General features: G+C 29.9%; 2 protein-coding genes across 19 annotated transcripts in view; both read right to left on the bottom strand.

Annotated features, from left to right (window-relative positions):
• Positions 1 to 525: 525 nt before the first annotated feature.
• Positions 526 to 3756, bottom strand: LOC124949443 (skin secretory protein xP2-like). The gene is made up of 6 exons (XM_047494445.1): positions 3712 to 3756; positions 2749 to 2917; positions 2410 to 2604; positions 1682 to 2035; positions 1463 to 1546; positions 526 to 1003 (listed from the first exon to the last, which is right to left on the bottom strand). Exons 1-6 carry the CDS (start codon positions 3754 to 3756, stop codon positions 990 to 992), a joined length of 861 nt encoding a protein of 286 aa, XP_047350401.1. The 3' UTR covers positions 526 to 989.
• Positions 3666 to 10755, bottom strand: part of LOC124949362 (troponin I) — a 23103-nt gene continuing 16013 nt past the window's right edge. For 8 of the 18 annotated variants that reach the window (XM_047494323.1, XM_047494316.1, XM_047494321.1 and 5 more), the window contains 4 exons: positions 8961 to 9004; positions 8664 to 8805; positions 5232 to 5249; positions 3666 to 4263 (listed from right to left, as the gene is read on the bottom strand). In XM_047494323.1, the coding sequence (XP_047350279.1) occupies positions 4198 to 4263; positions 5232 to 5249; positions 8664 to 8805; positions 8961 to 9004 (270 nt within the window). In that variant the 3' untranslated portion in view covers positions 3666 to 4197. Of the gene's footprint in view, positions 4264 to 5231; positions 7979 to 8663; positions 8806 to 8960; positions 9005 to 10755 lie in introns of those variants that run through there. The other 10 variants (XM_047494322.1, XM_047494326.1, XM_047494319.1 and 7 more) reach the window with 2 other exon arrangements.

Below are 10755 nucleotides of genomic sequence, written 5' to 3' on the forward strand. Positions count from 1 at the left end.
CACATAGAGCGATTCGATTTAAATGCGGTTCTTCGTTGTACCGACACACAAGTTCCCTTTTTACTTCTGGTTACGTAACGTTAGAGAGGACACAACATAATTCAATCTCTTGATAGCATATGCTTGCGAAAGGAAGTGATAAAGAAATTAGATCTGTTACTTTTTCTGCGTACTCTTTAGATTTAGTGAAATTTTATCTGGGTAAATGCATAATTAAGTATTTGTTTAAGACTTATCTACTTGACATATCAGTTAAAAAATAATTTCGTTCAATTTTGATCGATAAAAATACAATAATCGATGATGATGAGCTTTTATTACGAAATCCAATTTCTTATTTTTCTTTTTTTTTTTTTTTTTTTTCTTAAAGAAACAGTATTCAGTGTATCAATATGTATATACATATATATATACATATACATATACATATACATATACATATACATATACATATACATATACATATACATATACATATACATATACATATACATATACATATACATATACATATACATATACATATACATATACATATACATATACATATACATATACATATACATATATATATATATATATATATATATATATATATCTACGCGCTGAACATACGCGTAGACGAACGTGTTGTGAATTATTTACAAAGCTAACGGCACAAAAATTCTCATATGTAATATTCTATACGATTTGTTTTTATTTCGTATAGAAGAATTTTAACGAACTCTATGACCGTTTAAGGTAAAATGTAAATCGTATAGAATGTTTTCGTTTGTTAATGACATGGTGTTCGTTACAGAGTTATCGTAATTGACGATAAGATGCTTCTTCTTTTTCGTTTATCTCTTCTTCACAAAGATGATCACGACGAATAATGGTGTCGACGATGACGATGATAGTCAATGACGATAAACGAAGAATAGTGCCGATGTGTTCGCTGTGGTCAACAAAGATTAAGTCTTTGTCCTTCACTGGCCGTCTCGACGAAATTACGAGGCAGGTGCTGCAATAAAACAATAAATTTATTCTAATTGCATTGAAAGTAATTAGCAAATGGAACGAGTTCATCGAAGAGATGCTCCAACGTCGCAAGCAGAGTTATTTGTCAACGATAAACTACATAACAAACCGTATATCTCGAGTATTTTGAGATTCGACAAGATGCTGCACCTTTGGCAATGTTTATGAATGATGATGGACGAGATAGACGAGATGAGATAGAAACGATGAGGAAGATGGATTAACTATGAAGAACAACGCACGTACTAAGACGCCTTGTGATGAGATTACATAATCATGACACTTTTCAACTAATTAAACTAAACGATTACTAATAGATGACAGGATACTATTAGTAATTGTTTTACTAATAGATTTCTAATAGATGAAGAGATACTATTACTAATCGTTTTACTAATGATCCTTGTCTACTACGTTCTCAATTTTCTTTTTCTCGACGTACCATTCGTGATGTACTTAGCTCTATTTGTTGATGAAATTGTTCTTCTGATGACGATTGTAACTCTCAAAATCAAAACAAGATTAGCTAAAAATTAAGTTAAACAAAAGAATATTAATGATGAATATCACGTGATTCGACGGACCGCATGGATACCACGATGCGACCTATGTCCGAAAATGTCTTTTTTTCTATTTATATGTATATATTAATGAGACGAACTTTCAGTAGGCGCTGGCGCAGGTGGAGCTTCTGCTGATGGTGCCGCTGCTGGTGGAGCTGCTGCTGGTGGTGCGGCTGCATCAGCTGGTGCTGGTACTGGTGCCGCTGGTGGTGCGGCGGCATCAGCTGGTGCTGGTACTGGTGCAGCTGGTGCTGCAGCATCAGCTGGTGGAGCTACTGCTGGTGTGGCTGAAGCATCCGCAGGTGGTGCTGCTGCTGGTGCTGCTGCTGGTGCTGCTGCTGGTGTTGCATCAGTTGGAGCCGCTACTGGAGCGGCTGCTGGCTCTGCCGGAGGAGCTGCACCTTCGGTCGTTGAAGCTGGAGTTGGTGGTGCTCCTTCCGTTGGTGGTGCTCCTATACAGTCGTTAAAGAGCAATTGAATGAAACGAACGAATGTATAGGTGAACGAATAAATAGGTCACAAGTGTTCTATAATCGAATTGAGTTATTCAAAAATCACGTGAAATCCATTCATTTCGTAGTCTCTTTAAATCAATATTACCTATTAAACAAATTTATAGTACCTTGATCAATTCTGACGACACAATTGCTTTCCTTTTTTTTTTTAGAGAAATGATTTATTCAATTTTATAATCTCACTGAATATTCAGATTTTAATTTAAAATATAAAAACGATTATCAATTCATTCGAATATGATCCAATTATCAATTTTCAATAAGATCTCGATTTCTAAGCGAATGTAAAAAAAGATGCAAAAAGAGAATACCTTCAGCAGGAGGAGCTGGAGCTGGAGCAGGAGCACCCTCTGCTGGTGGAGCTCCTTCAGCTGGGGCCGCTGTAGCTGGTGCTCCTTCGGCTAATGGTGCACCTTCGGCTGGAGGTGGTGCGCCTTCAGCTGGAGGCGGGGCAGATCCTTCGGCAGGTGGTGGTGGTGCTGTACCTTCAGCTGGTGGAGCACCTTCTATATATCGTGAATCGTATAAAATCGAAATTTTTAATTTAAATATTAAAAAACAATATACATAGAAAAATTCATTATTTTCTTTTTCCTTAAAAAGTGATTTAATAACAAAAAAATAAATAAATAAACGCAAATAAACTTTACCAGCTGGTGGAGCAGCTGCTGGAGGAGCTGGTTCTGGTGTTGGTGCTGGTGGTTCAGCAGGCGGTGTTGGTTCTGGTACAGGTGCAGGAACAGGAGCAGGAGCGGGTGCAGGTTCCGGTTCCTTAGGTGGAGGAACTTCCGCTGGAGGAGGAGGTGGAGCTTCGGGTTCCTATGTATACAAGGTATACCATTTTTCAAACCTAATGCTCCTTAATTTCAATAATTATGATTCAGTTTTCTTTGCTGCTATATCATCGCGAATATTTCGATGTGTCTCTAACTTTTATCTACTTTTCTTTCTTACGACATTTTTCTCTATAATATTATTTTTAATTTAAGAAAAAAATTTCTTTTTGTTTATAAAACCACGTGACCTGTCAAAGAGAATATTTTTTTCTCATTCTTATAACTCGTTTTAAATATTTTTCATCCTTTTACAGTCATCGATCATCGAACGAGAAAATATTCATGATTGATATTACCAAACAGGCTCGGACTCGACGATCAAAGAAACATAGACACTTGTCCGTTTTTCACAAACACTCGTTAGATCACAGATAAGGATTTACAAAAAAATGTCGAAACATATAACAAATAACATAGTTAGAATTCTTTTCTCTAGATTACTATTAATCGATTATCCCCGCTAGAATATGCTTCTTTTAGCCTTTTCAAATATTATAGTTCATATAAACAATACGAATAGAGAGAATGTCTTCAATGAGGTTATTTATTCGACTTTACTCTTCGTATGTTCGATATTTCGAATATATCATTAAAATCAGAAAGTTTCTATAAGTTCTGAGAAAATTATAGAAAGATTTGATAATTCAAGACATAACGCATACGTATACTTACTATTACGAGGGGTAACAATAAAGGATATTAAAAGGAACATACAAGAAGGGTACAAATAATGATGACACAACACAGAAATTTTTATAGTCAAGTATTTTGCTTTACAATAAATCTTAAATAACGATTTTTATCGCAGTTATCTTTAGTCATTAACTTTCGTCCCACATGATATCGAAAACAATAACAATAACAAAAAAAGAAAAAAAAAGAAATGAAACGGAAAAATGTGCAAAAATTGATTGGAATATTGTGAACGTACGTAGAATTATTAGAAAGGATTAGACAAGTGAAGGATTTACATTGATATTTCACAGGGAACGATTGATAAACAATAAAAAATGGGGACCGATTGATGGGACGATTATTACATTGGATCATTGACATCGTTAAAAAGAATCATGATTACAAATTTAAGAAAGAAAGAAAATAAAGAAAAAATATATATATATAGAAACAGACAAAATGGAGAGGGAAATTAACATTTTTTCAGAGCCGAGCCGTTTGTTATTCGCTCGAACGAATCCGTTTATGTTCGTAATTCGACGAGAACAACGAATTTTTTTTTTCTTTTTTTTTTACGATTCTTTTCTTTCACGCCTCGACCTCTTCTTCCTTTACCTTCTTCTCATCGCCCTTCTTCGACCAGTCAGGTTTTTTCTGTAAAATTAAGAGAAAGAAACACATGTGAGATAAAAATTCTGAAGTCTTACTTTCTCAAGTCAAGGAATATTTGCATAGTAATTCTTAACACACGTTGTGGGTTGGTTATAATGGTGCCAAAAGGGGTGAACGATCGCAAAGCAAATAAAATGACGAGAGGGACAAAGGTACATATTTATATGTAAAAGGTTTGCATATATGTTCGTAAAAAAATGAACAAAAAGTAAACTAATCGAAAAATACCCGATCTGTTCTGTTTTTATCTTTGTTTTTTTCTTTATTATCACGAAAATGAAAAAAATGAATCTCTGTATTGTCTAAACAAAAAAAAAAAGAAAAATAGAAAAGAATAAAGAAAAATAAACAAAGAACGGTGCACAAAAAAACCGATGTGCCATTTTCTACAAGCTTGTCTAAAAATCTGACCTAATCTCTGATTGGCGGGCGGGTGGATGAGAGGGGGGGGGGGAGAGAAGCAAAAACAAAGAAAAAAAAATCGAATAACTATAGAGAAAATAACAATGGACGAATTTCACGTTCTTTGTGAAAAATTTGATTATCTTTACGATCTGACCGGAAAAAGAAGAAAAATTGTTTATTAAAAAAATTTGATAACGTAAAAATATACGAAGAAGATGCCTATTGTGATGAGTTAAGAAAAGAAAAAAAAAAATAAAAAATAAAGAAAGATTTGACGAAGTTAATCGTTATTGATCGTGCAGCGTTCAAGCCAAATATAATATAAGCTTTTTTAATTGCTTTCTTTTTTTTCTTTAACTACTTTCCCTTTCACTTCTTCATTTTTTTTATTTTTTTTTTTTATTTCAATTACTTTCAATTAGTCGTTACATTCGTTAGTTCGTTCATTCTTTCGATTCATTCTAATTCACACGTTCGTCCATTCATTCTCTACGAATTTCCTACGCAAGCATGCCGATCTAACGATTGGCATATTAAAGTTTTACCTTATCTTTTGACGCATTCTGCGAACATAATGCAAGAGCAATATCATTAGTATAAACAGACAGACAAAGATAGAGAAAAAGAGAAAGAGAAAGAGAGAGAGAGAGAGAGAAAGAGAAAAAGAGAGAGAGAGAGACAGATAGAGAAAAAAGAAACATAGAGACAATTATTCAAGCGTACATTTAATCGTCAATTTTTGACGATTATCAAGCATTTACGAATTGATTCTTCGAGAACATATATAAATATATATGTATATACTATATATAATATAAAACATTTTCTAATTTTTCTCGTAAAATCGAATCGTAAATGACGAGAAGCGATCATTCGGCATATCGATTTTCAAAAAAAATGATGATAAATAATTAATCGATTTTATTATGATCTATATATACTTGAAAATATTGAGTCGATTCATAAATATAAGTGTCGTTGTAAGTAAAAGGAATTTTTAAGTATGAAAATCTATTTATTTGAATATTATATTAAATTAAAAAAACCATTAATCTTTTTATGATCCATAATTGATTCACAAATATAAATGCTATTTGTAAATATATAATTTACACTAAATATAAATTGACTCTTTTACATAATATCAAAAAATTATTAATTTTCTTATTTTAATTTTATACAGAGTTTTATCAAAAGTATCTAAGTGATTTTAAAAATCAATTAATCTTTCTCGAGAGTTTCTAAGCTTATAGTTAGGCTTGCAGTATTACAGATTAATACTGTAGTTTTGCAAACTGGAAAAAAGTCTCGAAGAGGAGTAATTGATTTTTAAAATCACCTATAATTTTTTAGCCCGCCTAGAAACTTTTTGTTCACCCTATATATTAAACTTCAAAATAAAAAATCATTGATTTTTTCCTTTATGACTCATAATCGAAAATCTTAAATTAATTCATCGACATGTATGTACTATGAGAGAAAAATTGATTAGGATAAAACAACAAATATTTATCAAACAATCAAATAGAAAGTAAAAAGAGACAGAAGAAAATGAAATAATCGGATATGCTGAACGATCATTGTACGAACGAAAAATAGGACAGAACAAATATTCTACACGTTAACAGCCTCGAAGCATGGCAGTCGAATCAATAATAGGCGATAAAGCCAATTTAAAAAAATGCACCTTTTGCGTAAAATGTCTGTTCTTTAATCTCGCGTATACTTTTAGTTTATCAATATTTTTTACTAATGGCCGCTACTTCGTTCTTTCGTTCTCTTCCTTATATTTATTTCTTTTTTTTTTATATTTTTCTTTTTTTATATCTTTTTCTTTTTGTTTTTATTATTTCTTATCTATCCAATTAATTTGATATTGAAGTACGATAGTTCGAAGTATGTAATGGATTAGCGTCCGAAGAATCAGATAAAAATGCTAGCAATTGTAAGGCAAAACTAAATTAAATTGCGTTTTAATTGCTAGTGTGTACGTGTACTTGTATATATTATATAACTATGCATATACAAAATATATATATATATATATATATATATATATATATATATATATATATATATATAGGTGTATATGTATGTATATATGTATTATATATGTATATGTATGTGTATATGCAAGAGAGATAAAGATAAAGATAAAGAGAAAAATAGGGGCAGGCATATTTAGTGTGAGTAAAAGCGTTTCTGCCATATTATCAACGGAAAATGTGAAGAAAGTTCGAGCTATATATATTTTATATTTATTTAATTGTTTATTTGTTTTTTAAATTTTGTATTGTTTTTTTAAAGAAATTATACTCTGCAAGCCATTCTCACCTTTTTCGCCCTTCTTTATTAATCCCTAAACCCTTTTTCTAAGATCTTCTATGATATTGTCTTTTTTCTTTTATTTATAAAACAACGAATTATTTTCAATCATATCGATTCTTTCTTCTAGAATTATGTTAATAAAAACGTTTCTATAATATTTCTACGAGTAATTTTTATGAAACGAATAAAAAATTCTATGTGAAAAATTTAGTTATAAATAATCCTGAAGATCTCAAGAAATGGCAATCGAGATGGAGTCACGAACTTTACAGAGATGTAATGGAGGAAAATATGGGGTGTCTTTAAAAAAAAAATAATAGAAAACAAACATAAAGAAAAAAAATTACTAGTATCTTATGAAAAGATAAAATAAAAAAAAAAAAGAAAAAAGAAAACGAAATGAAATCTCGAAGAAGATTATGTGGATATTGGGAATAGATGCGAGTATGGTTATATCTATCTTTTGATTCTTCGTGCATTGTATGTACTCGATTTTTGAATCGTTTATTGGATCGACTCAGAACAATTTTCTTTTTTTCTACGTGAAACTAACATTGATAATTTCAAGATTGAATTCGAACGAAACTATTTGTCCGTAAAAATCTTATAAACGCTTTCAAGGCACAATTCTTTTGACAAAACTTTTTTTTATCTCTCCTTTATTTATTAATTTATTTAATTATTAATATTTCTTTGTTTAAGTGAAATACTTTCATTAGAATGAAAAATAGTCGATCGTTAAATGAGTATACGTCTCAGTCTGTATGTATATATTGTAAATAATTAAGTATGTATCGTACGTATATGTATTCAAATTTGAACTGTTTAAATATATGTACATTATAGGATTATTTATATATTTATATATGTGTGTGTGTGTGTATGTGTTTCTTTTTTTTCACATTCGGCCTGTTTTTGTAATCTACTTCTTCGTCTGCCACTCTGCTTTCTCGGACTTCTTGGGCTGTGAAGAACAACACAATTGCCTAATCAACTATCTCTAAGCTACAGACTATCATGATTATATAGTTATACGAGAGAATTCTAAGTGTTTAATATTATAACACATAGAAAATCGAAAAAAAATTGTGTGTTGCGCCACGTATAGTATCTATCTAGTCTTGATAAAATTCTTGTCTAAAACCTATCGAGAAAAATCATGGGAGAAAAAAGATATCAAAATAAGACGAAACAAGACGGAACAAAAACGAGAAAAACAAGTTAACAACAATTATTTCGAAGAAAAAAGAAAAAGTCCATATCTTTCTTTCTTACTATGAAATTAGAAAAAATGGCCACCAAAAGAAAAAAGCGAGCCGACTTAAACGTAGTCGACTTGTGTGCGATGAAAAAAACGTAGCTTTACTTTAAGCAAAAAAAAAAGGAAAAAGAAAATTACAAAAAATACCAAAAAAAAAAAATAGTATTTCTTAATTCTTTTCTTATTGCTTCATAATGTTCTTTTTTTTTAAAAGCCCTCAAAAAGAAAAAAGAAAGAAATAAAAAAGAAATGTTGTGAGAAGGACGACGAAAAATGATTATCCTTCCTCTTCGTTGCCCAAATAAAAAGGAGAAAAGAAATATAAATTCTTTCTCTTTTATATCTATTAGTTAAATAGATAAATTTAATCGATAACGATCTATCGTACCTCTTTGTCCTCTTCCTCCAGAGTGAATTCCTTCTTCTTGACTTGTTTCAATTGATTACGGAAGTTGAATTCGGCCGCTTTCTTTTGAAGTTTGGCGAATTTGTTCTCGTATTTCGAAACCTTCTTCAGGGTTGGCTTCATGCTAAAAAAAGAAGAAATAAAAAAAATAAAAAAAAGTAAAAAAAAAAAGTAAAAAAAATAAAAACGATGAATGATTTCCATATGTTATATAATGACGTAACGTTAAAATAAATCAAACGAAATTTAAAAATATTTTTGTATATAAAAAATACTTACAATTTACCTCGAAGGTCATTCACTTGGCTGTTCAAGTCAGCGATCTATACCACATTTGAAAAGATATAGATTAGTATACGTTTCAAATATTATTCGTCTACGTGCACGTTCATGCGTATATCTACAATAGATCAAAAGACATTGACAATATCGGTAAAAGCAAAAAATAAGATACTCGGTGTCGACTAGTTTCTACGGTGAATGATTCTTATCTCGAAAGACGATCGATTTATTTTGTTTTGAATTGTCATTGATACAATCTTATATGTAAATCGATATATTTATTTGTAATATTTCTGTTATTTTCTGTTCTTTTAAATAAAGTATACAAGAAAATTTGTCATACCTTTTACATATAATATTGCTATTATTAATACTTGCTTAAATGTGAAGAACAAAAGAATTAAAAAATAATATCAAATAAAATCTGTATAATTTTTAATATCAAATTTCATAATTACATATTTTATATATTTGTTAAATTACGTTTTTTGTTTCAAAAATATATGAGAGAGAGAGAGAGAGAGAGAGAGAGACAGAGAGAGAATTTATAATACTTTCTACATTTGATTTCGCTATTATTAAAAAGTACACTTTAATATAATTTAAATGTAAAAAAAAATTGGAAATAATATAAAAAGAAAAAAATAAAATCTTTAATTACAAAATTTTTAATATAAAGTTTCACGATTATTATATCTTATATAAATTGATATATTCATTTAATAGTCTTTTGAACTTTTTGAAAATATCAAAAAGATAAAAAGAATTCATCATACCTTTTTGCATATAAGATTTTGTTATTATTAAAAATTATAGTTATAATTTCTTCAAAATGTAATGAAAAAAATCATAGAAAAAAGTGTCGAATAAAAATTTGCAAAATTGATCCCAACATGTGGAAAATATAAAATTTTAAAATACAAAGTTTGACGATCATCTTTATTTCAACCGTAGAAACTAAAAATAAAAAAAAAAAAATTCTAAAAAACAATCAAATTTTCTGACAATTCATGCATCAGCATTCTTTCTTGATTCGGCGCAGAAATCAAAAGAATAAAAAGAACAAAGAAAGAGATAGAAAGAAACGAAAGGAGAGAGCAACAATATAACATACGCATGCAGATAGATTTGAGAAAAAAAGCCGTTCGATTGGGATGAAATAATTATGAAAGGAAATATTGTTTTTCTTGCGAGAAAGATGGCGAAGCAGCATAGCATTGTAGCAAAAGAAAGAAATTGTTTATTGATCATTTGAGATCAAAATGAGAACAAGAACAAAAGCGCTATCGGCGGAAGATAACAGTGGAATCGCTGTAAAAAGCAAGATGGCAAAAGGGATCGGGTTGAATGAGCTAAAAAGTACCGTGTCACGATGAAGCAACATTTTTTTCGATTATTTCCAGCTGACTTCTACACATATACACAGGTATATGTATCGACTTGGCCAATAAATATAACGTCGATCATTTTTGATATTGTATGTTTAAACAATGTAGTATTTAAATATTGCATATATATATATATATATATATATATATATACATATATATATTTTCAACATTATTGATTAACCCAATACTATACTAAATATTAATTGATATGAAATTACTTATTTAATAATAAAATAAGAAAAATTGACATTATATTTATTGTATGGCTAAGCCAATATGTATATAAGTACTTTTCGACATTTCTAATGCATCAATGATAATCTTCTATATGGCGCAGTTTTTCTAATCGAACTCATCATTTTATTATAACAATCATGATAATTATGAAGAGTAAATCGCAT

The sequence above is a fragment of the Vespa velutina genome, chromosome 5 (genome assembly GCF_912470025.1).
Source record: "Vespa velutina chromosome 5, iVesVel2.1, whole genome shotgun sequence".
Taxonomy (NCBI): Eukaryota; Metazoa; Arthropoda; class Insecta; order Hymenoptera; family Vespidae; genus Vespa; species Vespa velutina.

Bases quoted from the DNA above. Each gene is read 5' to 3' on its own strand.
- LOC124949443 (XM_047494445.1), bottom strand. From the start codon at position 3,756: ATGACTAAAGATAACTGCGATAAAAATCGTTATTTAAGATTTATT. The intron at 2,918-3,711 runs GTAAAGCAAAAT...TTGTATACATAG, and splicing joins ATCGTTATTTAAGATTTATT to GAACCCGAAGCTCCACCTCC. The intron at 2,605-2,748 runs GTAAAGTTTATT...CACGATATATAG, and splicing joins AGCAGCTGCTCCACCAGCTG to AAGGTGCTCCACCAGCTGAA.